The following is a 27071-nucleotide window of genomic DNA, read 5'->3' as shown; positions in this document are numbered from 1 at the left end:
CTATACTATGACATTTTTATGCCTTTTTATACTATGATATTTTTATGCCTTATTATACTATGACATTTATAGGCCTTTTTATACTATGACATTTTTATGCCTTCCTTTACCATGACATTTTTATGCCATATTATAATATGACATTTTTAGACCTCATTATACTATGACATTTTTATAACTTTTTATGCCTTACTATACTATGACATTTTTATTACTTTTTATGCCTTACTATACTATGATATTTTTATGACTTTTTATACTATGACATTTTTAGGCCTTTTTATACTATGATATTTTTATGCCTTATTATACTATGACATTTATAGGCCTTTTTATAGTATGACATTTTTATGCCTTCCTTTACCATGACATTTTTATGCCATATTATAATATGACATTTTTAGGCCTCATTATACTATGACATCTTTATTACTTTTTACGCCTTACTATACTGTGATATTTTTATGACTTTTTATACTACGACATTTTTAGGCCTTATTATACTATGACATTTTTAGGCCTTATTATACTATGACATTTTTATTATTTTTTATGCCTTACTATACCATGACATTTTTATGACTTTTTATACTATGACATTTTTATTACTTTTTATGCCTTACTATACTATGACATTTTTAGGCCTTTTTATACTATGATATTTTTATGCCTTATTATACTATGACATTTATAGGCCTTTTTATACTATGACATTTTTATGCCATATAATAATATGACATTTTTAGGCCTCATTATACTATGACATTTTTATTACTTTTTATGCCTTACTATACTATGACATTTTTATTACTTTTTATGCCTTACTATACTAGGATATTGTTATGACTTTTTATACTATGACATTTTTATGCCTTTTTATACTATGATATTTTTATGCCTTATTATACTATGACATTTATAGGCCTTTTTATAGTATGACATTTTTATGCCTTCCTTTACCATGACATTTTTATGCCATATTATAATATGACATTTTTAGGCCTCATTATACTATGACATCTTTATTACTTTTTACGCCTTACTATACTGTGATATTTTTATGACTTTTTATACTACGACATTTTTAGGCCTTATTATACTATGACATTTTTAGGCCTTATTATACTATGACATTTTTATTATTTTTTATGCCTTACTATACCATGACATTTTTATGACTTTTTATACTATGACATTTTTATTACTTTTTATGCCTTACTATACTATGACATTTTTAGGCCTTTTTATACTATGATATTTTTATGCCTTATTATACTATGACATTTATAGGCCTTTTTATACTATGACATTTTTATGCCATATAATAATATGACATTTTTAGGCCTCATTATACTATGACATTTTTATTACTTTTTATGCCTTACTATACTATGACATTTTTATTACTTTTTATGCCTTACTATACTAGGATATTGTTATGACTTTTTATACTATGACATTTTTATGCCTTTTTATACTATGATATTTTTATGCCTTATTATACTATGACATTTATAGGCCTTTTTATACTATGACATTTTTATGCCTTCCTTTACCATGACATTTTTATGCCATATTATAATATGACATTTTTAGGCCTCATTATACTATGACATTTTTATTACTTTTTATGCCTTACTATACTATGATATTTTTATGACTTTTTATACTACGACATTTTTATGCCTTCCTATACCATGACATTTTTATGCCATAGTATACTATGACATTTTTATTACTTTTTATGCCTTACTATACTATGACATTTTTATGACTATTCACACTATGACATTTTTATGCCTTATTATAACATGACATTTTTATTACTTTTTATGCCTTACTATACTATGACATTTTTATGACTTTTTATATTATGACATTTTTATGCCATATTATACTATGACATTTTTAGGCCTTTTTATACTATGACATTTTTATGCCTTACTATACTATGACATTTTTAGGCCTTATTATACTATGACATTTTTATTACTTTTTATGCCTTACTATACTATGACATTTTTATGCCTTATTATAACATGACATTTTTATTACTTTTTATGCCTTACTATACTATGACATTTTTATGACTTTTTAAACTATGACATTTTTATGCCTTATTATAACATGACATTTTTATTACTTTTCATGCCTTACTATACTATGATATTTTTATGAATTTTTATACTATGACATTGTTATGCCTTATTATACTATGACATTTTTATGCCTTACTATACTATGACATTTTTAGGCATTATTATACTATGACATTTTTATTACTTTTTATGCCTTACTATACTATGACATTTTCATGCCTTATTATAACATGACATTTTTATGCCATAGTATACTATGACATTTTTATGACTATTCACACTATGACATTTTTATGCTTTATTATAACATGACATTTTTATTACTTTTTATTCCTTACTATACTATGACATTTTTATGAATTTTTATACTATGACATTGTTATGCCTTATTATACTATGACATTTTTATGCCTTACTATACTATGACATTTTTAGGCATTATTATACTATGACATTTTTATTACTTTTTATGCCTTACTATACTATGATATTTTTATGACTTTTTATACTATGACATTTTTATGCCTTATTATACTATGACATTTTTAGGCCTTATTATACTATGACATTTTTATTACTTTTTATGCCTTACTATACTATGATATTTTTATGCCTTATTATACTATGACATTTTTAGGCCTTACTATACTATGACATTTTTAGGCCTTATTATAGTATGACATTTTTATTAATTTTTATGCTATGACATTTTTATGCCTCACTATACCATGACATTTTTATGCCTTATTATACTATGACATTTTTAGGCCTTATTATACTATGACATTTTTATTACTTTTTATGCCTCACTATACCATGACATTTTCATGCCTTATTATAACATGACATTTTTATGCCATAGTATACTATGACATTTTTATGACTATTCACACTATGACATTTTTATGCTTTATTATAACATGACATTTTTATTACTTTTCATGCCTTACTATACTATGATATTTTTATGAATTTTTATACTATGACATTGTTATGCCTTATTATACTATGACATTTTTATGCCTTACTATACTATGACATTTTTAGGCATTATTATACTATGACATTTTTATTACTTTTTATGCCTTACTATACTATGACATTTTCATGCCTTATTATAACATGACATTTTTATGCCATAGTATACTATGACATTTTTATTACTTTTTATGCCTTACTATACTATGACATTTTTATGACTATTCACACTATGACATTTTTATGCCTTATTATAACATGACATTTTTATTACTTTTTATGCCTTACTATACTATGACATTTTTATGACTTTTTATGCCTTATTATACTATGACATTTTTATGCCATATTATACTATGACATTTTTAGGCCTTTTTATACTATGACATTTTTATGCCTTACTATACTATGACTTTTTTAGGCCTTATTATACTATGACATTTTTATTACTTTTTATGCCTTACTATACTATTACATTTTTATGACTTTTTATACTATGACATTTTTAGGCCTTATTATACTATGACATTTCTTTTACTTTTTATACCTTACTATACTATGACATTTTTATGCCTTATTATACGATGACATTTTTATGACTTTTTTATGACTTTTTATGCCTTATATACTATGACATTTTTATGACTTATTATAACATGACATTTTTATTACTTTTCATGCCTTACTATACTATGATATTTTTATGACTTTTTATACTATGACATTTTTATGCCTTATTATACTATGACATTTTTATGCCTTATTATACTATGACATTTTTATGCCTTACTATACTATGACATTTTTAGGCATTATTATACTATGACATTTTTATTACTTTTTATGCCTTATATACTATGACATTTTTATGCCTTACTATACCATGACATTTTTATGCCTTATTATACATGACATTTTTATGCCATATTATACTATGACATTTTTATGCCTTATTATACTATGACATTTTTATGCCTTACTATACTATGACATTTTTATGCCTTATTATACATGACATTTTTATGCCTTACTATACTATGACATTTTTATGACTTTTTTATGCCTTAATATACTATGACATTTTTATTACTTTTTATGCCTTACTATACTATGACATTTTTATGACTTTTTTATGCCTTATTATACTATGACATTTTTATGCCATAGTATACTATGACATTTTTATGCCATAGTATACTATGACATTTTTATGACTTTTTTATGCCTTACTATACTATGACATTTTTATGACTTTTTATACTATGACATTTTTATGCCTTATTATAACATGACATTTTTATTACTTTTTATGCCTTACTATACTATGACATTTTTATGACTTTTTATACTATGACATTTTTATGCCTTATTATACTATGACATTTTTATTACTTTTTATGCCTTACTATACTATGATATTTTTATGACTTTTTATACTATGACATTTTTAGGCCTTATTATACTATGACATTTTTATGCCTTACTATACTATGACATTTTTATGCCTTACTATATTATGACATTTTTATGCCTTATTATACTATGACATTTTTATTACTTTTTATGCCTCACTATACCATGACATTTTTAGGCCTTTTTATACTATGACATTTTTATTACTTTTTATGCCTTACTATACTATGACATTTTTATGCCTTACTATACTATGATATTTTTATGCCTTATTATACTATGACATTTTTAGGCCTTTTTATACTATGACATTTTTATGCCTTCCTTTACCATGACATTTTTATGACTTTTTATATTATGACATTTTTAGGCCTCATTATACTATGACATTTTTATTACTTTTTATGCCTTACTATACTATGACATTTTTATTACTTTTTATGCCTTACTATACTATGACATTGTTATGCCTTATTATACTATGACATTTTTATGCCTTACTATACTATGACATTTTTAGGCATTATTATACTATGACATTTTTATTACTTTTTATGCCTTACTATACTATGACATTTTCATGCCTTATTATAACATGACATTTTTATGCCATAGTATACTATGACATTTTTATTACTTTTTATGCCTTACTATACTATGACATTTTTATGACTATTCACACTATGACATTTTTATGCCTTATTATAACATGACATTTTTATTATTTTTTATGCCTTACTATACTATGACATTTTTATGACTTTTTATATTATGACATTTTTATGCCATATTATACTATGACATTTTTAGGCCTTTTTATACTATGACATTTTTATGCCTTACTATACTATGACATTTTTAGGCCTTATTATACTATGACATTTTTACTACTTTTTATGCCTTACTATACTATGACATTTTTATGCCTTATTATAACATGACATTTTTATTACTTTTTATGCCTTACTATACTATGACATTTTTATGCCTTATTATAACATGACATTTTTATTACTTTTTATGCCTTACTATACTATGACATTTTTATGATTTTTTAAACTATGACATTTTTATGCCTTATTATAACATGACATTTTTATTACTTTTCATGCCTTACTATACTATGATATTTTTATGAATTTTTATACTATGACATTGTTATGCCTTATTATACTATGACATTTTTATGCCTTACTATACTATGACATTTTTAGGCATTATTATACTATGACATTTTTATTACTTTTTATGCCTTACTATACTATGATATTTTTATGACTTTTTATACTATGACATTTTTAGGCCTTATTATACTATGACATTTTTATTACTTTTTATGCCTTACTATACTATGACATTTTTATGCCTTATTATACTATGACATTTTTATTACTTTTTATGCCTTACTATACTATGACATTTTCATGCCTTATTATAACATGACATTTTTATGCCATAGTATACTATGACATTTTTATTACTTTTTATGCCTTACTATACTATGACATTTTTATGACTATTCACACTATGACATTTTTATGCCTTATTATAACATGACATTTTTATTACTTTTTATGCCTTACTATACTATGACATTTTTATGACTTTTTATATTATGACATTTTTATGCCATATTATACTATGACATTTTTAGGCCTTTTTATACTATGACATTTTTATGCCTTACTATACTATGACATTTTTAGGCCTTATTATACTATGACATTTTTACTACTTTTTATGCCTTACTATACTATGACATTTTTATGCCTTATTATAACATGACATTTTTATTACTTTTTATGCCTTACTATACTATGACATTTTTATGCCTTATTATAACATGACATTTTTATTACTTTTTATGCCTTACTATACTATGACATTTTTATGATTTTTTAAACTATGACATTTTTATGCCTTATTATAACATGACATTTTTATTACTTTTCATGCCTTACTATACTATGATATTTTTATGAATTTTTATACTATGACATTGTTATGCCTTATTATACTATGACATTTTTATGCCTTACTATACTATGACATTTTTAGGCATTATTATACTATGACATTTTTATTACTTTTTATGCCTTACTATACTATGATATTTTTATGACTTTTTATACTATGACATTTTTAGGCCTTATTATACTATGACATTTTTATTACTTTTTATGCCTTACTATACTATGACATTTTTATGCCTTATTATACTATGACATTTTTAGGCCTTCCTTTACCATGACATTTTCTGCCATATTATACTATGACATTTTTATGCCTTATTATACTATGACATTTTTATGCCTTACTATACTATGACATTTTTAGGCCTCATTATACTATGACATTTTTATTACTTTTTATGCCTTACTATACTATGATATTTTTATGACTTTTTATACTACGACATTTTAATGCCTTCCTATACTATGACATTTTTTTGCCATATTATACTATGACACTTTTTTAACTTTTTATACCTTACTATACTATGACATTTTTATGCCTTATTATACTATGACATTTTTATGCCTTATTATACTATGACATTTTTAGGCCTTATTATACTATGACATTTTTATGCCTTCCTTTACCATGACATTTTCTTACATATTATACTATGACATTTTTAGGCCTCATTATACTATGACATTTTTAGGCCTTATTATAGTATGACATTTTTATTAATTTTTATGCTATGACATTTTTATGCCTCACTATACCATGACATTTTTATGCCTTATTATACTATGACATTTTTAGGCCTTATTATACTATGACATTTTTATTACTTTTTATGCCTCACTATACCATGACATTTTTATGCCATATTATACTATGCCATTTTTAGGCCTTATTATACTATGACATTTTTATGCCTTACTATACTATGACATTTTTATGCCTTACTATACTATGACATTTCATGCCTCAATATACCATGACATTTTTATGCCTTATTATACTATGACATTTTTAGGCCTTATTATACTATGACATTTTTATTATTTTTTATGCCATACTATACTATGACATTTTTAGGCCTTATTATACTATGACATTTTTATGCCTCTTTTTAAAAATTACTTTTATTGGTTTTTATGCCTTACTCTACTATGACTGTTTTATGACTTTTTATGACTTATTATACTATGACATTATTACTACTTTTTATGCCTACTATACTATGACATCTTTATGACTCCTTATATTATGACATTTTTATGCCTTATTATACTTTGATATTTTTATGACTTACTATACTATAATTTATTCATGGGATGGAATGGTGTTGCAGTAGTTAGAATCGTCGCCTCACAGTGAGAAGGTTCTTGGTTCACACCCCAGGCCTGGGGCCCTTCTGTGTGGAGTTTGAATGTTCTCCCTGTGCTTGCATAGGTATTCTGCAAGTACCATTGAGTACATGCACTACATTAAAACCACCATAGAAACTTTACACAAATCCCCTGCAGTAAAATATTCAAACAAAGAAACACACCACATAACAGGTTAGCAAATTCAGATTTATTCATACTCATGTCATTCAAACAGTGTCACCATAATCAGATGTTCTTGAGAACAGCTCACTGTTCATATGACTGTTCATCTGAAATAATAGTGGAAACCACAAATAAACTTAAATTAACAATGCTGGAAACAGAATAACAGCAGTGGTCTGACCTAATAACCCACTATAGTTTCACCTGAGACCAAGAAAAGAGATTTAAAAACTAATTTGAACATCGTGTATTAAAGCTTTCAAGTCCAATTACATGTATTACAATTTGGAGATGTGGGGGGAAAGGTCTGCTGAAAGATGGTTATGAATTGTGGGGGTTGTGGCAAATGTAGGAGTCAGTTAAATACTTTTAAGTTAAAACAAAAAACATGGAAGGTAAACTGACAGAGGAAAAAAAACGGGCCTTTACTATAGAAAACAAACTATTTAAATGGTTAAGAACTGTGCCACACTTTTATCAACAACCAGAGAAGGAGAAATAAAAACTCCAGGAGGCGACCACTGAGTCATTGTTAGTCTTTTATTGAGGGTTGTACCCAAGTTATACAGCTTTGTATGCTGGCTGCAGGAGCCAGAGGGTTACAAACAGTAATCAGTATACGAGTACAGCCAACAGAAGACCTACTACCTACTACTCTACACCTTAGTACAGATTCTCTTAAGAGCACTAAAATCCAGAAAAATAAGGAGAAAAAAAATACAGAACAAACCAAGCAACAAAGGAAGGAGAATAAAGATTAAATGAAACCAAACAGACAGACAGCATCAGAGGAGACATTCATTATTAGAGCACACTGGAGTTGGTTTTCTATACCTTGTAATATCAGGCGACTTCGTTTTTGTCAATTTTTATACCCATACAAATAAAGATTGTCCTTCAAAAAGTGCAGTTTCCCCCGAAGTTTAAGATAAAATCCTTTGATGACCCGAGGAAGACGTTTGAAAATAAAAAGGTACTTCCTGTTTTGTTTGTAAGAGAGGAAGACTTCCTCTCATTGATTATAGACACTGTACGTTTATATTCTCATATATATATATATATATATATTATATATAGTTTCAACAGTCTCCCAAAGCAATGTGCATAATAGGTTTACAGGTGATCCAACTACACACTGTGGATTGATAGAATCTCTATAAAAAACATTGTAGTTGTGTAAAATTTGCAGTTTCACCGGCCTCACTCCCCTCGGCTTATCGAGGAGGAGACAAGCTGTGAAAATAAAGAAATGGACTTTGCAAATCTTAACCTGTCATCCTCTCCTGCTACAACTGGCCCGACGGTTGCTAGGTAATAAAGTTTTTTTCAGTTTTTATTATTATTATTAGTAGTAGTACTAGTAGTACGATTCAACGATGGCACAACATGTTTGAGGAATATTATTGGGAATCCCATCTCAGCTGTGTTTTTTAAAGTTTTTTGGGATTTTCTTGTTTTTATTTAAAGAAAGCAAAAAACCCAAGGTGGACATGGAAGCCTGGGTTCAACACTCCACTGCATAGTCTCTCTGAGCGACACCCATCCCCTCCCCTCTGTACTGTACCCACCCCCACCCAGATATCCCACCCGCCCCACCCACATCTTTGTGCTGGTTAGACTAAAGCTTTTCAGGGTTTGTTTGTGTGTATTCATACTAAATGTAAAATGACAAAAAAAGACAGCAGATTCTCACAGTTTTTGTGTTTTTTCTTTTCTTTGTTTTTTTTTTTTTTTTTTTCCTTTTTTGTGTCAAAAAAATAGCCTTAGCGCTTTTGATCGACAGTAGGAGCCGTTGGGTGTGTTATGATATAATATAGCATTTGCTCACAGGATAGTTAAGTCAAGAGAAAAACAAAGAGTCACATTATTTTCCTTAAATATTAAAAAGTAGTAGAGTATCACCAGCCAGCTTCCCTCCTCTTTCTTTTCCTCTTTCTTTCCTTCCTTCCTTCTTTCCTCCCCTCTTCTGGCCCTGTTGGGAAGCTGCTTGGCAGCCCTGGGGATTGTACATTGCTCATGGTGGTTTTCACTTACTGAAAAGGTTTTCCTCACATCATCCTTTTGCAAATGACATTTTTTCTTCAAGCATTTAACATTGTCCAGCTTTTTAAATACACATACACACACATACGTACACAACAACCAAAACAGAAAAAAAAAGGAAAAAAAAAAACAAAAAAAAAAGTTATCAATCCCTTTCCTTCCCTCTCACCCTCCCTCCTCAATTTGGCATGATACTGTGTTTGAACAAAAACACACACACACAGTTTCTGTACGAGACTGGGTTGTTGCTCTTCCCACCCACACTCACTCACTCACTCACTCACTCACTCACTCACTCACACACTAACAGTAGATTGGACGAGGCAGAAACAGAGCGAGATTAAGCTGGGAACCAAAACAGTAACATCAACATCAATGAGAGGCGTTTTACAGACATTGCTTGTCCCTTCTCTATCAGCAGAGCAACGCTGCCTCCTCGGCTGCTGATCAGGGCTCCGTTTTTGTCCCACTAATGGTTAAGGTAAGGATACTGAGGAGGGACAAAACTTCTTCCAGATCAGCACTAGGAGGGAAGCACTGCCAAAATCAGAATGAATGAAGTGTAAAGTAATTTCATCGAGAGTGGAAAGGGAAAATAGACTATGAAGAGCTGACTTGCCCCAGATCTCCTGTCAGTTTTGCGTTTCCTCTCCTGTAGTTAAGCTTAGGAGCTGGAGAGGGAGAGCTGATCCTGGATAAGCCAGCAAAGAGGCAAGTGCAACCCTTTGTCCCTGAAAAGCCAGGAAGAACCAGCCGATCACAAGTCACATCTCTTTGCCTGAGTCACTACGGGCCAACAAGAAGCCTCGCCTCATTTCAGTCAGCCTCGAGATGCAAGCATCTCCACGGCAACAGCCACCGTCAATCACCATGGGAACCAGGCGTGGTCAGAACAGTAGCTGAATACTTATTAAAATACAACAATAATGAGTAGTGGTTGCTTTATTTTCTTTTTTCTGCATGGCGGTTCCATGTTTGAGGCTGAGCAGGTGCCAGAGAAAGCAGACCGAGATGCCGGCCGTCATTTATACTTTTAAAACCGTTTTCAGCTACATTCTGGCTCAGTTCAGGCGGCGTGGCGAGGTCGCCGCTCTGACCGGCCGGCCCAGTGAACAGGGAGAGGTAAACCTGGAGAGGAGGACTACACCCCCCTCCCTCTTCTCTCGCTCCCTCACTGGGACCAACAAAGCACCATCTTCTCTAATCATAGCACGCACACACACAAACTTCCACTTCAGTTGAGAACATGAAGATGTACGCACGCACGCACGCACGCACACATACATACATACACACACACACACACACACACACACACACACACACACACACACACACACACACAGACTTTACCCTGTCACAATACTCACAGACGCACCTTCTCCCTCAGACAGACCTGAAAATCCAAACTACACCACCACCGTCTGTCTGACCGACTGGTCTTTCCTCCAATCCACCCAAGTGCAAAATCCAAGGCTCCTCAGTTCAATTTGTCAAATTAAGTTAACTCAAAAACAAATGACAAAACATGGTTCAGATGTTCCACTTGATAACATTTGTTAAACAAGACAAAAATACAAATAAGATATATATATATATAGTTTAAGCAAAGAGATCTGGAATTAAGTAAACTAATCTTTTGTATGATTTAATTATTTGGTAGAGAGCAGTTCAATACTGGCACACACCACTGTCAAGTCTGGCTAATACTCAAGGTTTCGTCTCACTACGTATGCTTTGAAGTTGTTAAATATTCACGGCTAAACTTAAAAACACAACTAAAGCCAACGTTTCTAGTACTTCTGAAATAAAAACCTATATTGGAGAGGGAAAACACACGCACACTCACACACTCACACAGGCTTAACACAGAATAATTACACGATGAAGAAAAGAAATTAAGGTCCATGGCTTCGCTAATGCTGACTTCTCGTTCATGCACTCTCTGAAGCTTTTGTTTTTGCCCCGAAAAATTGTGCATCATAGTAACTAAACAATCACTGGTAGATTCTATTATTCACACGTGTATTTTGTTGACAAACACCACTGGTGGATTTACATTCACACTATTCGCACGGACACCCCCCCCCCCCCCCAAACTCAACCCCTTTCCCCTCCAGCGGTAGAACTCACATCTGCCGGTATGGAGCATCCAAAACACACACACGCAGACACACACACGTTTCATCAGGTCAGGAACTTCAGATGAGTAACCCCACCCCCCCACCCAACCCCCAAAGGAGAGAAAAAAAAAAAAGAAAAAGAAAGAAAGAAAGAAAAAGGAAAAAGAAAAAAAGAAAAGAAAAAAACAACAACAAATAAAACAGTACAACAATACAATCATATTCTATTTGTAAACAGGTAGAAGCCACTTGACTTGTTGCATCTTCGGACACAATTAGGATCAAGGCAATGAAATGTGGACGACTTTTGCACTGTTAAAATATTATCTTCAACCAAAACAAGATTTTTAAGGTTTTTCTTCTTTCCTTTTTTCAAAACACCATTTGTGGCAATGAGAGCAATTAAAAAAAAAAAGAAAGCAAGTAATATTTCGCATTTTGTTGTACTTAATTAAACATTTAAAACATTTTGTGAGACACGGGAAAAAAAAAATAGAGAGAAAAAAAAAAAAAAAACGCCTCTCAGTAGGCCACGTGAGAGGCTACAGTATGCATAGATACAGATTCGCCTTTCTCTTGGTTTTTAAGTCCGACAAGACAACATTTTCCACTGACAGTCACACACTCACACAATACACACTCCCCACTTTTGATTTTTAACATCAGTGGAGTGGAGGAGTGGAGGAAGAGGAGGAGAGAGGGAGCGATGGGTTTTCTACAGCCCGTCCTCCACCCCCCCACATTAGGACCCCCCTCCCCCCAAAAGACAGCATATCGAAAGCAGTGTGTTGAGCTTCTCCAGCTTAAAGCAGTTATTTGGCAGAGAAAAAAAATTTACAGACCTATACATCGTTTTCAGTGCTAGAAGTTGGATTTTCCTTTCCTACAAGGAGTAGTAGTTTTTTTTTTAATTCAACTACAAGGGGGGGAAAACTGGCTTGATTTCCTGAGAACCATTGCTGGTTATTTAGCAGACAAAGAGGAATAGTTCAAATAACCAACGCCATGGCCAAAAACACTGATCCGAATTCCCAGAGTTACAAAGCATCATCTTCATCCTCAGTAAGAGTTTAAATTTTTTGTCGATTTTCTCTGTTTTATAAATTTTTTTAAAAGTTTTTTTAAAATAATTTTGAAATTTTTTTGTGTATTTTTTTTTTTTATTTTATTCCATCTTCTCTTTAAAATGAAGAATGAACACACGTTCCGCCTCCTAAGTCTTGTAAACAAGAGGTTGCAGTGTGGCACCTCCAAAACATTGAAAGCCTATTCTGAAAGTGCTGTTCCCCCCCTGCCCACCAGAGGGCCAGTGGGAGGGCTTGCTAGATAGGCCCCGCCCCTATATTAGGGTGGGCGGGGCTTGCTAGTCCCAGCTGCGGCTACAGTCCTTTGCACTGCAGAGCTCAACGTTCTTTAGTTTTAAAACAAAATTGGTGCAATACTTTTTAATGTCACTTTTACTATCACCAGATAATCCTCCTAAGTCAGCTTTTATTCTTCTTTAACTATCTGTTGATCTTGAACTCCACGACAACGCAGTAAGGTAGGCGTGCCAAGGCAGAGAGGAGCGCACACATACTCATTCACACACGCAATCACACGCACAAAGTACTTCCACACACGTGCGCGTGCACACGCATACACACATACGGTAAGGACCTCAATGAGTAAACAGCTACACTGGAAAAACTGGCTGCTCCCTCTATATTGCAGATTATATATACTGAGAAAAAACCACATTCAGTGCAAAGTTAAAAAAGCTCATACTCCAACATTGTCAGCAAACAAACGCAAAAAAAAGAAAAAAAAAATTAAACAAAAAGAAAACGTTAAAAATAAAAAGAATTGGAATTCAAATAAACATGATGAATGAAACAAAAAATATATATATAATAATGAGCTCGACTGAAGCTTTTTTCGGTCTGAAAGAGCACTACCTGGAAGCAAATATCCATCCGTTCACATTATAGAATTGGCCTGCATGATTCAAGTATTCCGACTGATATGTTTTTGGGCTAAAACAAAGTGGACATATGTGCAGAGAGAAACGTAACTTGTTTTCCACAGGGGAGACCCCGTTTTGTTGAATATCTTGTAAGTGAGAAAGAGTCCAACTAGTGCCATTGCGTTTATAACTACTTTTTTTTTTTTCATTTTCTTCTGCTGATTATTGATAATTCTCTACTGACGCTTCCCCCCAGCCTGTTTGATTGGCAGGCGGTTCACATGGAGTCCCCACCCCCTGTCAGGTGATCCACCGGGAGGAAGGAGCTGATTGGAGAAGGGCTGCTGATCCTCCCCGCCTCGGTGCCACTGGGGCTCCCCCACAGGCTACTGGAATAGTTGGGCCCGCCCCAGAGGGAGGAGCTGTGGAGATCGCTGCTGTTCCACTGGTTAGGTTCAGGAGCGCGGCTGGGAAAGGGGTGAGACTGATCCATTCTGCTCTGAGAGGAGCCTATGGCCTGCCAGCTGGAGGAGGGAGTGGCCAATGACTGCCCTTGTGCAAAGAAACGGTTGATTTCCTCCTCGCTGGCAAACTCAGCCAGAATAGTAGTGTTCCCCAAAACACACCTACAGAGAGACAACAGGTTAAAGTGTGTGAGTGTGTTGCTCGCACACAAGTACCAAGGTTACTTAGCGAAAGCAGTTTATGCAGGTAGTCATACGACATGTTTACATACACTGTGGTCACCTGGTTACTATAAACGTGTGGTGGAAGATCCTCCTTCCTGATTGTATTGTTTAATCAGGGTGTGTGTGTGTGTGTCTGTGTGTTGGAGGGCTAGTAAGAATTTTAGAAATGATCAGATGTTCAGAGGTGGAAACCATCTTAATTAGACTTTGTTAGACTAGTTTGTGTTCGTCAGAATAATATGTAATAATGTCTTTTATACCTCTGTTCTGCTGTCAGAGATATTTTCTCCTTTTGAAATTAATTTCCTTTTTCTTTTCTACATGCGAACACGTAAAAAGCTGGGTAGAAACCTGGTTGGAAGAATACATGGCAGAGAAACGGGCTTTCTCCATGAGAAATCTAGCAGGGTAAATTTGGTTTAAATAATGCCATACCGTGACAGTCACTGGGTTTCTCATGTTTAAGCAAACTGGTAAAAGGTAACAGTAGCATGGCTACCTACGCTCATGTAAAGGCACTGAATGAATCACAGCTGCAATAAACAGGGACAGATTGTATAAATTTAAATATCCCATTCATCTGTCTCACCATTAACTATTCACTTCATTACAGCAGGGGCATCTTATCTAATTTAATACAGGACTATAATAAAAAAGGTAAATAGAGCATGTATGTGATGTGTATGAGTGTCTCTGGTGTCCTTACATGTGCAGGCTCTTCTGGGCCTTGGCGGCCTCATCCTTGGAGCTGTAGCATACCACGGCGTTACCGTGCGGCAGGTTGAGGTGGAATGTGATCAGAGGGCCATGCTGCATGCACAGGGTCCTCAGGGTAGAGCCATCAATCTGGGAGAGACACAGCGGGTTAACAAGGACGGTGATATTAAACTGCTGACAATTATCATACACAAAAATCTCCTCTAAGTGTTCAATTTTCTAAACAGACTCCATAAACACTTGGAATATAACATATCAATAACAAAAATCACACAGATTAATAATAATGTTACATTCATGTGTGAGTACCTGAGGTGTGAGATTTTTCAGAACAAGCCATTGGGTTCTCCCTGAGCTGCTGCTGTCACCCCAACTGGAACCTGCAAATACACACACATTGTAAAATCATAATCAGCTATGGTTATGTGCAATTCAGATAAAATGCAAGTATACAAAGGTAAAACGACTGGAAGGGTCCAGGTCAGAGGTCCTCAGCCATAAAACTTGAGTGAAATCATGTACGTTGCACAAATGTCACCTTAACACCGCCTCTAACCATGAGAAGTAGAGTATCAAAAACTACAATGTTAAAACAAAGAAATTTTTTTTTTTTTTTTTTTTATTCAAGGCAGCATCTAAATAAAACTTGGAAAACAAATCTACTTACAATCAGTAAGAATTTAGTTATTTTTATTTACTGTGCAGAAGTTAAGAGGAATCTGTAAAGGCCGTTGACAACACGTTAAAAATGTGATGCAGTGCATCCCTTCTGACTTCCAGCAAAATTCTTCTGGAAAATTTGGAGCACATATTATATATGCATACCAACTTGTATTGTGTTGTTGTTTGTGTTGGCAAATAATTTTTTTTGTGCCTATAAAGTGTCACAAGCTCTCACCAGGTGTGTATCTGGACTCAGAGGAGCCCCACCCCCCCAACCTCAGGGCAGAGGCGTCCCAGCCAGAGGAGGCGGGGCTGGGCTTCTGGCTGGTGAGGCCAGGTGGTGGTCTGGAGGGGGCTGCCACAGACAGCGCCTTGGGAGGGAGGGGGACCTTCCACAGCTCATGAGCTAGGGAGGAGTTGGACACAGAACCGCCGCCGGGAGACCACTTTGACTCACTGGGTCTGGCTGCAAGCGGAGAGGAAAACAAAGTGAAACAGCAATTTTCACAGATCTGCTGACTGTCCTTCTTAAACATCTGCAGCCTGAGTGATGAGGAAGGGGGCAACAAGATGTCTAAGACTGAATTACAAAACAGGAATATATACCTGAAGTGCTTTGTGCTGTACTGGTGAGGGAACCGCTGTGGCTGGAGGCACGAATGGATGACCAGGCACTGTTAGAAGGCATCGTGGTGTTCAGTGATGAGGATGGCCCTGAGAATAACAAAAAGAAGGGTTAGTACTTGTGAGTGCGTTTAGGTTGCGGCTGGAGCAAGGGCATTCTGTCAAAAACTAATCCTTTCAAATATCTTATTAAATCAATTCAGGTTTATTTTTCCTCATGTTTAAATCACAACTATGCAGAACCAATAGTGACATTGTTTTATTTTGTTCAACCAAAAGTCCAAATATCCAGAAATATTAAGTTTACAGTGATAATGACAAACAGTGATGTGTGAAAATAGTCTCATTTGAGAGGCTGGACTCATTCATTATTTAGTATTAATTGAGTATCAAAATAGTCAATCAGCTAATCAATTGATGGACTAATTGTTTAAGTTCTACTATCGATACACACTAATAAGGCTTAAAGACCCCCCAGTAATGATAAAGAGTGGTGCTTCTTTCTCTAAGAAACCATCCTTGGCGGACACTGGCTTACAATTGATAACTGATAATTGCCAGTGACTGCTGTTACCTCATATATTAAAACTGACAGCTGCTGGCTTCAAATTAAACATAGTTTTACACATTGCTCACTGCTGACAAAAAGAAAAAAGGGAAAAAAGGTTTACCAACTTGCCAACTTTACCAAAATGCTAAACTGAACAAGCTTTCGAAATTCAGCCCTAGTTTGTGGTTATGTTTGGACATGTGTGTGACTTACCGTTGTTCCTGTCCCTGAGGTGGTCTGTGTCGCGGACGGTGTTGATGGAGAGGTTGTTGATGACACTGCCGGGGGTCACATAGGGGTCAGTCTCAGGGTCAATGTTGGGGTAACCTTTCCAAGGCTCCCCGGGCCGGAACTCTGCAGACACAGACGGACACAGGGATTAGCAGTTTTCAAAGCAAACATTCCTCTTGTTTTTATGTTTGTGAAAGCAGCTCTACCTGGGGGCCACGTGACAGTGTTTCCATGGGGCGGGGGGGAGTTGGCACGGGGCGGCCAGCCATCACCCACCGAGCCCATTGATTGGCCGGGAGGACTCAGGGGAGATGGGCCAGGAGACAGGAAGTCATAGAAGGGAGAGTCCTCCAGACGCAGCCCAGACGACATAGCACCTGTGGGACAAACACAAATTAGTCATGAGTATTTTTTATAAGCATGCAAGTACACAAAAACAACGTTTCAATGACAACAGTGGAAAGTCTACCAGCCTTTTTCACACAAACATTTGTTTAGAATAAACATTTATGACAAGGAGACAAATTCAACAGCCACAGAAATATTTTTTTTTCCTCAAAATTAATGCATGGCTTATGTTGTATTGAAACATGTTCCATGCTATGATTGAATATAGGAACAACCTCTAACAAATGAGCCAAGCTACAAACTTTTACAGCCAACTTTAAAAACTACAGGTGGTCAGTGTGCAGGAAACTTTTTCTAACTTTCTTTTTGGAAGCTAGAAGTACAAGATCACCTCTCCCAGAACAGAAGATCACTGAACAAATAACTAATGGCACAAAAACCAACAGGTTCAGTTTGATGCTGCAGGATGTAATGTCACAAACATATACAGTTTCTTCTGTACCAGGTTTGCTGTTCTGCTCCAGAGGGTCAGTAGCCCAAAGTTTCTTCAGTCTGGACTGGGGCGGCTCTTTGTAGCTCACAGCTCCGCCACCACTACTACCACCACCAACACCCATGTCCAGGGATACATTCAGGTTAGAGTTCAAGCCTGATAAGAAGGAGGAAACAGGAGAATTTCAATTTTGTCCATCTGAATTTAAATATATGACAAAATTGGACAAAGCAAAAATGGTAATATACATATTTGAATATATAATATATATTTTACCAGAAAATATCCACATAAATGCATTGCCATACAAGTGTGGGGAGATATACTGATTACATTTTGAAAAACATACTTAAAGGGAAGTTGCTGAAGGATCCGAGAGCGGCAGCATCCTTCTGCATCTCAGGGGCATTGTGGGACAAGTAGTTTTCCAGGTACGGTTTGAGAGGTGGGGCCTGTTTCAGCAAAGAGGGGTCCAGATGACGTGGGGGCTGCATCATTGATGGAGACGAACCAATAGGACGTGTCTAAGGACAGGAGGCAGGAGGTTAGAGAAATCAACCAAAGAGTCAACACCATAGAGACACTGTGCCGTTTTGCATCTTAAATTGTGTGTGTTTTGTTGCAGGATCCAGAGAGATTTTAAAACACACACCTGTTCAGTCTGTCGCCCCACAGGCATGGTTCTCTGGCTCTGAGCCTTCTGCTGTTGTTGCTGCTGCTGCTGCTGCTGGAGAAGAAGACGCTGCAGAAAAACAAGAGGATTAAAAAAAAAAAAAAAAAAACTGTAAATAATAGTTGTACTGTTTTTTTTCAAATCATAGAAACAATAATTTCTCACTTATGTTAAAAGGTATTGTGAAATATGGATTTGTAATTCTCTGATACAGTTTTATTGTTGGAAGCTAAAATTCTAAAACTAAATCCTATATTTGGCAGCAGAAAATTTCATTTTCTCCACGCTTGTGTGTACGTGTGTTGAAGTGCATCTCTACCTGTAACTGGTTGATCTGGTTGAGCTGTGACAGCTGGTTGAGCTGGGAGAGTTGGTTGAGCACAGCCACCTGCTGAGGGCCAAACAGGGGGTTCAGACCTCCGTTACCTCCTGGGTACTTCAACAGGGATGGAGGGACCTAAACCCAAATGAAAGTTTGGTTTGAATTTATCCAATGCCAAGTTTTACTTTGAATTTCATGTTTAACACAAATCAAATCTGTAAAATTCATATATAAATAATTACATAAATTGATTGCTTAAGGTCATAAACCATCATGGGTATTTACTAGAGCTTTAGAGATTGCCTCTTCCCACCTAACCCCAAGCACGAGTCAAAGAGTTCTTTCTTTTGCATTACATGACAACATTGAGTAAAGTGGTGTATACTGTGATTATCCATCTCAGGTGAGATTCAGATTCCTGCAAGTTGATTCTCATACTGTTATGAAATTAAAAAACCAGTGGCTGCTTGGAACATAAAAAATGCTCATCATTTGAAAAAGCTGTGGTCTGATTTGGAGATTGATCAACATATGTTGTCTTGAAAACGCTCAGTGTGTCCACATTCGACACACTGAGACATTTAGACTATTACAGAGGCGAGACCAGACTTGTCAAACTTTGTACCATAAAATTTTATGAGCAGTAGATGCAATGATAAGTGGTGTGTTTTGTGGTTTTGTGTGTGCTACCTGAGAGGGCAGGATGGGTGGAGGCACTTGGTTACGAAGGTTGGGTTGGGGGGGGACCTGGGACTGGGGGCCGCCTCGGCCCTGTGCTACGCTGCTGCCACCCAACATAGGGTTTACATTCTGAGAAGAGAGGACACAAAAAACACACACTGTTGTAACAGTCAAATAACCATTAAAAAAATTCATAATGTAATGAAACTGACACAAGAATGGGTGATTTTAAGATCACAGGCTATTAACTCGTTGGTGAGTGCAAAAGTTCCTTATTGTTGGTGTCTTGTTAGAGTCTCAGTAAGAGTATTTGGCAGATTGAAGACACAGGATCCGACTTGAAGACAACACCTTCCTCATTCTTCCACACTCACCTGCCGAGTGGCCCCAGGACTAGAGTGGGCAGGAGATGGCCCCGAGTTGAGACAGCGGATAGGCTGAGCAGAATTGGAAGGGGAAAAGCTCATGCTTTGATTGGAGGAGAGCTCATCAGAAGCTGGACTATCATAAGCAGAGGGGGAAACAGACAGCTGCAGAGGCAAGGCCAGGCGCACAGCAGATGGACGGCAAGCACAGAGGGACAGGAAGCACATCAGCAGCCAAAGAAGTGCAGAGAGGGAAGGAGAAAAGAAGGAAAAGAGTTAATTTTGCAGAAGAATAGAGGGAGGAGCAGGAAGAAAGAGCAAGAAATGTGAGGACAGATGAAAGAAAGGGAGAGACAGTGAACAGTGTTTGAAAGAATGAGAGTGGAAGGAGTAAGACGGGATAAGAAAAAAATAGAAAAAGAAGGTGGCACCAGAGGATGGGAGTAAGAAAGAGAGAAACAAAAGTAAAAGACAAGCAGTGACTAGTGCTAAAGGAAAAGCAGTTAAGCCAAACCAACCCACTGCAGCTTTTTGCAGGACAATGAAAGGGAATGAATCATTGCTGCATGATTAGAAATCACTTGCAAAACCTCCAATTGTTATTATAACTAAACATCTAAATATGCATATTTAATTTTTAATTTTTTTGCTGATAAATGACACAGCCTAATTAATAATTTGCAATGATGAGTTGCTACATCATGCAAACAGCAAGTATTGAATGAAACATCCATTTCAGTAGTCCACACTTCAAATGCAGTGAGCTAAAACGACCACTGTGGGGCACAACAGGGCTGAGGGAGCACTACCCAGCCAGATGTTTGCGCCAGCTTACATGCATGAGACTGTCTCCACATACCTACCTCATGATCGCCGCAATGGTAAAGAGGCTGACCACATCTCAAGTATTTTCTTTACCTCTACCTATTGTACACCCAGGAAAAGGCTGATGTTTCTGCTTACCTTGTCATAGTAAGGGTTGCGATCCATGGCAGACTCCTTGTGGAGCTGGTGTCGAGACCCAGGGTTCTTCCCCATTACTCCATTGAAGTCTCCCATACTGCCCATGTCCATACGCTTGTCCTGCACCATCCCTGCTCCTGTCTTCATGGGGTCGTCAGGAGAGTCTCTCTGCAATGGGAAAGACAGAAAAGAGTAAATATCTTGCATTCATTCTTCAAAGAGAATTATATACTTTCAATACCTAAACCATTAAGAGAATACAGAGACACTGCTGTACAGAATTCAATTTGGATTCATCTATGGCTTTCTGGCTATCTGTCAGTGTAGCTCCTCTGATCATAGAATAATCTGAATTATGGCCATATATAAATTCTTGTTGTTTTATAGTAGTGACCTCAGCCATAGAAAGTGTGTTTTATATATGTCTAAAGCTTCAGGCAGAGAGTTGGCATGTTACAAATATATGCCATAACAAACTATTTTGTGAAAAGATGTTTTTGCCATGTCAACACATTTGTTTTCATGATAATGTTATCAGAAGTTCCATATTCACTACATAATGGGAAATGGTACTTACAGGGAAGTTCATGCCGCTGAACTGGTTGATGAAAGGTTTCATCCAGGGTTCATCCTGTTTGTTGACTGGTTTGTTCATCTGAAACAACAGACAAATAATTTTAGAATCATCTGTCTGGCTGAAACATATGTGCTGCAGTCAATTTAAGGTGGCTAACTTTGACATATAATGTACTTTACCTCAACAGCAGCTCAGCAGGTGTTTAAGAGTTGTGTGTTTTCATGTTTAAAATGAACAAATAGGCAAGGAAAAGGTCAACAAACCTTGTTTCCGCCTTTATGCTTGTAGTTCCAGGTGTTTTGGTCATGGGACCTGTTGTCCTGTTGGCTGTTGCTCCACATGCCAATCTCCACTTCTTCTTCCTGATCCCAGCTATTACCCATGGACACTTCCTCACCACACCATGTCTCCATGGGCTTAGGACCTGGAGCTATAGAAGGGGAAGGGGAGGGAGGAAGAAAGTGAATACCAACGGGTGACTATTTGATTCTAGTGTTCATTTCAGCAGTTCCTACAGGGAAATCCTCTCTCCTGACGCCTTGCACAGAAATCAAGAGTTCATGATCAGTCATGACTGTTTTAACATTAATTTTTTCATGTTCATGTATGCACCCACCCGACTTATGCTGGCTGCCCCATCCAGACCCGGACTCTCTGCTGTCCCTGCTGGGTTCATCCCAACCGGAGCTGCTTTCCATGGGCTTCCCCCAGGCAGAGGTCCCGTTGTCCACTGTAACAGGCGGAGCAGCGGCTGGCTCCCCCCATGATGAGGACTCCTTCTGCTGGGGGTATGGCTCACCCCAACCTGAAGGAAAAGAGACGGAGTCACCCATTAGAGCTACGATACAATTTCTGTGGTTTTGTCTTAAATGAAAATGGCGATAACTATGATATTTAAAAATCAAATATTGATATTGTGTTAAAAATGCACATGATAATATTGTGATGGCAGATGATAGGCCTTGTGGATCTTTTTTTTTTTTTTAATCAGTTCACCTGGCTGCCCTTCACTATCTATTAAGTGTACACAAAATGTACAAAGTTAAAGATGAATTTGACTGATAGCATTATCTTTTTTTTTAATTTTTTTTAATTTTTTTTAAGATTTTCCATACATATCGCAATAACATCGTTATATATTGTGTGAATTCCTTTAACCACAATAATCGTGACTTGAAAATCTGATAGACATTAAACTAAAGCTATCAGTATTTGTTAGAAATTATATATATATTTTCAAAATTCTTTTTATTTAGCATAAATAATGTTCTCAGCAGTGAAACAGGATTAAACATACATACAGCCACATTATTTAAGATATGTTTTTTTTGGTAATATATCTCTACCAATAAGGAGCAGCTGAATAAGGCTTGTTTGGCCAGAGGTGAAAGGAGTGTTGGATCATGTGAAGGGTAACATCAATGCCCCCAGTACATACAATCCTTCTTGAAACGCAACTGACTTACCAGCAGAGAAAATATAAATATAATAGCGGTTATGGAGACAGCCCTGCTCATATCCCTGGGGAACCCTGCGTCAACTTGCTTATGTAAGTGTTACTAAAGTGTTACTTTAGCTCTTGTGGGTGTGTAGATGTAGTCCCCAGTTCACTTTCAAATGTGATGCTGTGTGTGTTCAAGTGCGTGCAAGTATGAGTTCAAAAGGCTCTGGTTACAGCTGACCACCCAGACCTGCTACTTTCTCCCTCCACAGGAGGTGTTTGGGGAGATGCCAGGGATACCTCCCGTAAAAATAGGACAGATCATGGGGTGGCCTCAGGGTCCAGTGTCCCTCATGTGACTGAGCATGCTCGCACACAAGCACTTGCACATAACACAAAGAAACATGCACACACAGCCACTTAGACAAACACAGAGGTAGACACAAATACACAAAATGTCACATGCATGTCTTAAGGCAGATTTGCTATACATGCACAAACAGTGGTGCATGTCTATCTAAACAGATACAAAAACACACACACACAATCTGTAACCCTATTCTGCATCTATTGCTCTGTGTCCCTGTCTATGTAGGTGCATCAGCTGATCTAAATACAAAAGGGGAGATGAACAACTCAATATGCGTGTGTGTGTGTGTGTGTGTATGCATGTGCATGAATGTGTTGTGATTTTAATTGCTCATATGGACATCTAATAGCAGGTTGAAAAATATATTATTTCTAAAATCATAATCAGCATTTTCAACAAGTTTTCAATTTTGCTTTTGAAATTAATTGAATGGTTTTATTTCTGTATCTCTGAACACTCACTCAAATAATTTTCTCTAAATGTATCATTTAGCTGTTTAGCTTTTGTACTTTTGTTTCAAAACAAATAAAACCCACATTTACTGAAATGAATCACAATCCACAAATTCATTATTTTCTCTCAGTACAGTAGCTGACTAGCTCACCCCACCCTTCCTCGCCACTTCCACTTAGCTGCTCCAGTTAGCTTGCTAGACCAGCAACCCTGAATAACCCTAACAGCCCCTCCCCTTCTCAACCCACTTCTAAAGAATAGCTGCCTTACTTGTTTTAGTTTCCCATCTTACATTGGAACCGTTCCTATAACTAAGTCACCAGACCTCCTCCTTTACTGCCTCTCTCTCTCTCTCTTTCTCTCTCTCTCAAACCCAACAAAAGCCTGTGTCTCTACAGCGAACAGAATTGGCGGGTGAGAGAGAAAGGGAGGAGAAAAAAGGCGAATGAGAGAAGAGAAAAATCGATGCTCTTAGCATTCCAAAGGGATGACTCAACCTGCGTTACAAAAAGCCCTCAGCACAGACAACACTGTAGGGAGATGGGAGAGAACGGGTGCACATGTTTGTTTCCTCTTTATGCTTCTGTGCAAATTGTGTATGCCTTTTTATACATCTGTGAGTGTGTGTGCATCCACGCTTCTTGTGTTTGTACTGTCACAATCAAAATCCTTTCATGAACATATTTCACCTAAAAAAAAAAAAAAAAAAAAAAAAAAAAAAAAAAGTGTGTGGGTGGGACTTGCACCTTTTTTATCCATTCTTAAGGCTTACAGACTGCACCAGAAGGCCTGCACTTACATGCTCGTACCTTTTTAGAAACAGACTCATGTCCTTGCACTTTCTATGCCAGTATCAAACTAGAAGAAGTAAAACGTTACTCTGTGAGCTAAGGCACCTACATTCACCACATGCTGTAAGAACTATGTATTTGAACTATGCAAACTAGAAAAAGAAAAAAAGAAAAAAAAAAAGAAATTCATTAAAACACTGTCATTCAGGAATGTTGAGATGAAAGTATCCCTGCAGGCCAAACAATTTAAGATCTGTTGTAACCTAGCCGATCACATCTACATGGTCCTAAAATATAAAACGAACCAGTGAGAAATGGCAGTGTAGGAATCCTAATTTTTCAAATTTTTGTTAGAGGTGGGCTGTTTGACTTTGGTAACGTATTTCATTGAGCAAATTGATAATTATAAGTAAGTGTATAAATACAAACACGAGGATAAGTACATGCCTGAATCGTGTGCATGCATACATATCCCAACTTACCAGAACTGCAGCTTTTTTCCTGTGCAACAGGCTGCATGGGCTGAGGAGGATGCATTGAGCTGTGTGCTGGGTGGGACTGGTGCTGAGAGGACATACCCATGTTCTCCTGTTCTGATTGGCTAGTCCTGTTCCACATGTTGACAGATCCACCACTGTATTTGCCTAGAAAGAAAGGTTTAATTAAATGTTTTGTCATCTGCTAAAAATGACTGCCGTCAGCTGAAAAGGAGAAGCCTGGAATTACATCTAATCTTGTTTCTGGCCTTGCACAGCTCTCCTCCAGACAAAAAACACCACAGAAAAAAATGGATTAAGTGTTTACCAGGGTCTCCCCAAGCTGCAGTGCCATCATCGATCTCCATCCTCCGCCGTATGGACTCTGGAGAAGGCTCTTCCCACCCAGTTGCCACTTCTTCCTTCTGACCTACTGTGGGCATCGGGCCTCCCAGCCAGCCTAATGGAAGAATAAATAAATGTCCAACAGTGAGTCATCAGTTTTATGTCCTCCCACTTAAATGTCTTGCTATAGAGAGCAAATACTTTTGTTAAGAGCCAAAATTCAGTTTTGATGCCTTGTAGTCACTGTAAGAAGATATAGGCAGCAACTAAGTCAAACTTGCGAATAAACAAAAAATAAATCTTGTTTGAGACCTTGATTGTGATGGGGTGAATAGTCCTAATAACTACCTGTGGGCTTGTTAGAGCCTTGATTGCCTCTGGACATGTTGGATTCAGGACCTTTACCCCACTCGTTGGAGGGCTTGGGATTCGGCTCACCCCAGTTCTGGGCTCCATGGTTGTTCTTCACTGGCTCACCCCAGCCCTGGCTGTTACTCTGAGAACTGGGTTTGTGGACTGAGTCGCCCCAGTTGGAGCCTGGGTTTGGCGTGCTCTGGTCTGGAGTATTTGATCCTCCACTCCCTACCCACGTGTTGCTGCTGCTGGTGTTGGTTCGGCTAGGCTCGCTCCAACATCCAGAACCAGACCGGTCACTGTCGCTGTCCCAGCCCACTGAGCCTGCATTTTTTTGGGGCTCCCCCCAGTGGTTGTTGGCTCCTCCTCTGGTACCATCCCCACTGCTACCCCAGCCTTCACTTGCATTTCCACTACTGGAACCCCAGCCCTGCTGCGGTTTGGGTGCATTAGTCCAAGTATTGGACCTATATTAAAAAAAATGAAGGTGATCAGTAAAATGGACAGCAGACAATACTGACTGTAAAATCCAGAGAAATGATAACAAGATATCACTTAGTGCCAAAAAACACAGAACACATTATTTACCTGTCATCTTTGTTGAAGTTGTTGCTCCAGGTGTTACTATTGGTGTTGCTACCCTTGTAGCTGGATCCATCATCCCAGCCACTCTGCCCACCTCCTCCACTTGCTGGGACTTTGCTGTCCCACCCAGAGGTTTGTCTCTGCTCTCCCCAGCCAGACCCTCCTGTATCCGTGCCTGAGCTGCCGGGCCTACCTCCCCAGCCTGCAAGTAAATAAAAGGGAGATCAATTTCTTGCTTTTGTGTTCTATT

The 27071-nt window shown here is 36.6% G+C and overlaps 1 protein-coding gene across 6 annotated transcripts in view; it reads right to left on the bottom strand.

The window, feature by feature from the left end:
- Window positions 1-12280: 12280 nt before the first annotated feature.
- The window catches only part of LOC130185044 (trinucleotide repeat-containing gene 6A protein-like), a 35376-nt gene continuing 20585 nt past the window's right edge, over window positions 12281-27071 (bottom strand). For 4 of the 6 annotated variants that reach the window (XM_056401257.1, XM_056401259.1, XM_056401261.1 and 1 more), the window contains 21 exons: window positions 26825-27023; window positions 26231-26703; window positions 25866-25997; window positions 25544-25705; window positions 22623-22811; window positions 22270-22436; window positions 22007-22084; window positions 21430-21597; window positions 20476-20631; window positions 20111-20230; window positions 19418-19555; window positions 19078-19167; window positions 18775-18949; window positions 18435-18581; window positions 17791-17961; window positions 17567-17707; window positions 16786-16893; window positions 16415-16645; window positions 15826-15896; window positions 15506-15645; window positions 12281-14736 (listed from right to left, as the gene is read on the bottom strand). In XM_056401257.1, the coding sequence (XP_056257232.1) occupies window positions 14388-14736; window positions 15506-15645; window positions 15826-15896; window positions 16415-16645; window positions 16786-16893; window positions 17567-17707; window positions 17791-17961; window positions 18435-18581; window positions 18775-18949; window positions 19078-19167; window positions 19418-19555; window positions 20111-20230; window positions 20476-20631; window positions 21430-21597; window positions 22007-22084; window positions 22270-22436; window positions 22623-22811; window positions 25544-25705; window positions 25866-25997; window positions 26231-26703; window positions 26825-27023 (3605 nt within the window). In that variant the 3' untranslated portion in view covers window positions 12281-14387. The remainder of the gene's footprint in view (window positions 14737-15505; window positions 15646-15825; window positions 15897-16414; window positions 16646-16785; window positions 16894-17566; window positions 17708-17790; window positions 17962-18434; window positions 18582-18774; window positions 18950-19077; window positions 19168-19417; window positions 19556-20110; window positions 20231-20475; window positions 20632-21429; window positions 21598-22006; window positions 22085-22269; window positions 22437-22622; window positions 22812-25543; window positions 25706-25865; window positions 25998-26230; window positions 26704-26824; window positions 27024-27071) is intronic. The other 2 variants (XM_056401260.1, XM_056401262.1) reach the window with 1 other exon arrangement.

Source organism: Seriola aureovittata, chromosome 17, assembly GCF_021018895.1.
Source record: "Seriola aureovittata isolate HTS-2021-v1 ecotype China chromosome 17, ASM2101889v1, whole genome shotgun sequence".
Taxonomy (NCBI): domain Eukaryota; kingdom Metazoa; phylum Chordata; class Actinopteri; order Carangiformes; family Carangidae; genus Seriola; species Seriola aureovittata.
Note: the sequence above shows the minus strand (reverse complement) of the source record. Positions and strands in the feature narration are given on the sequence as shown.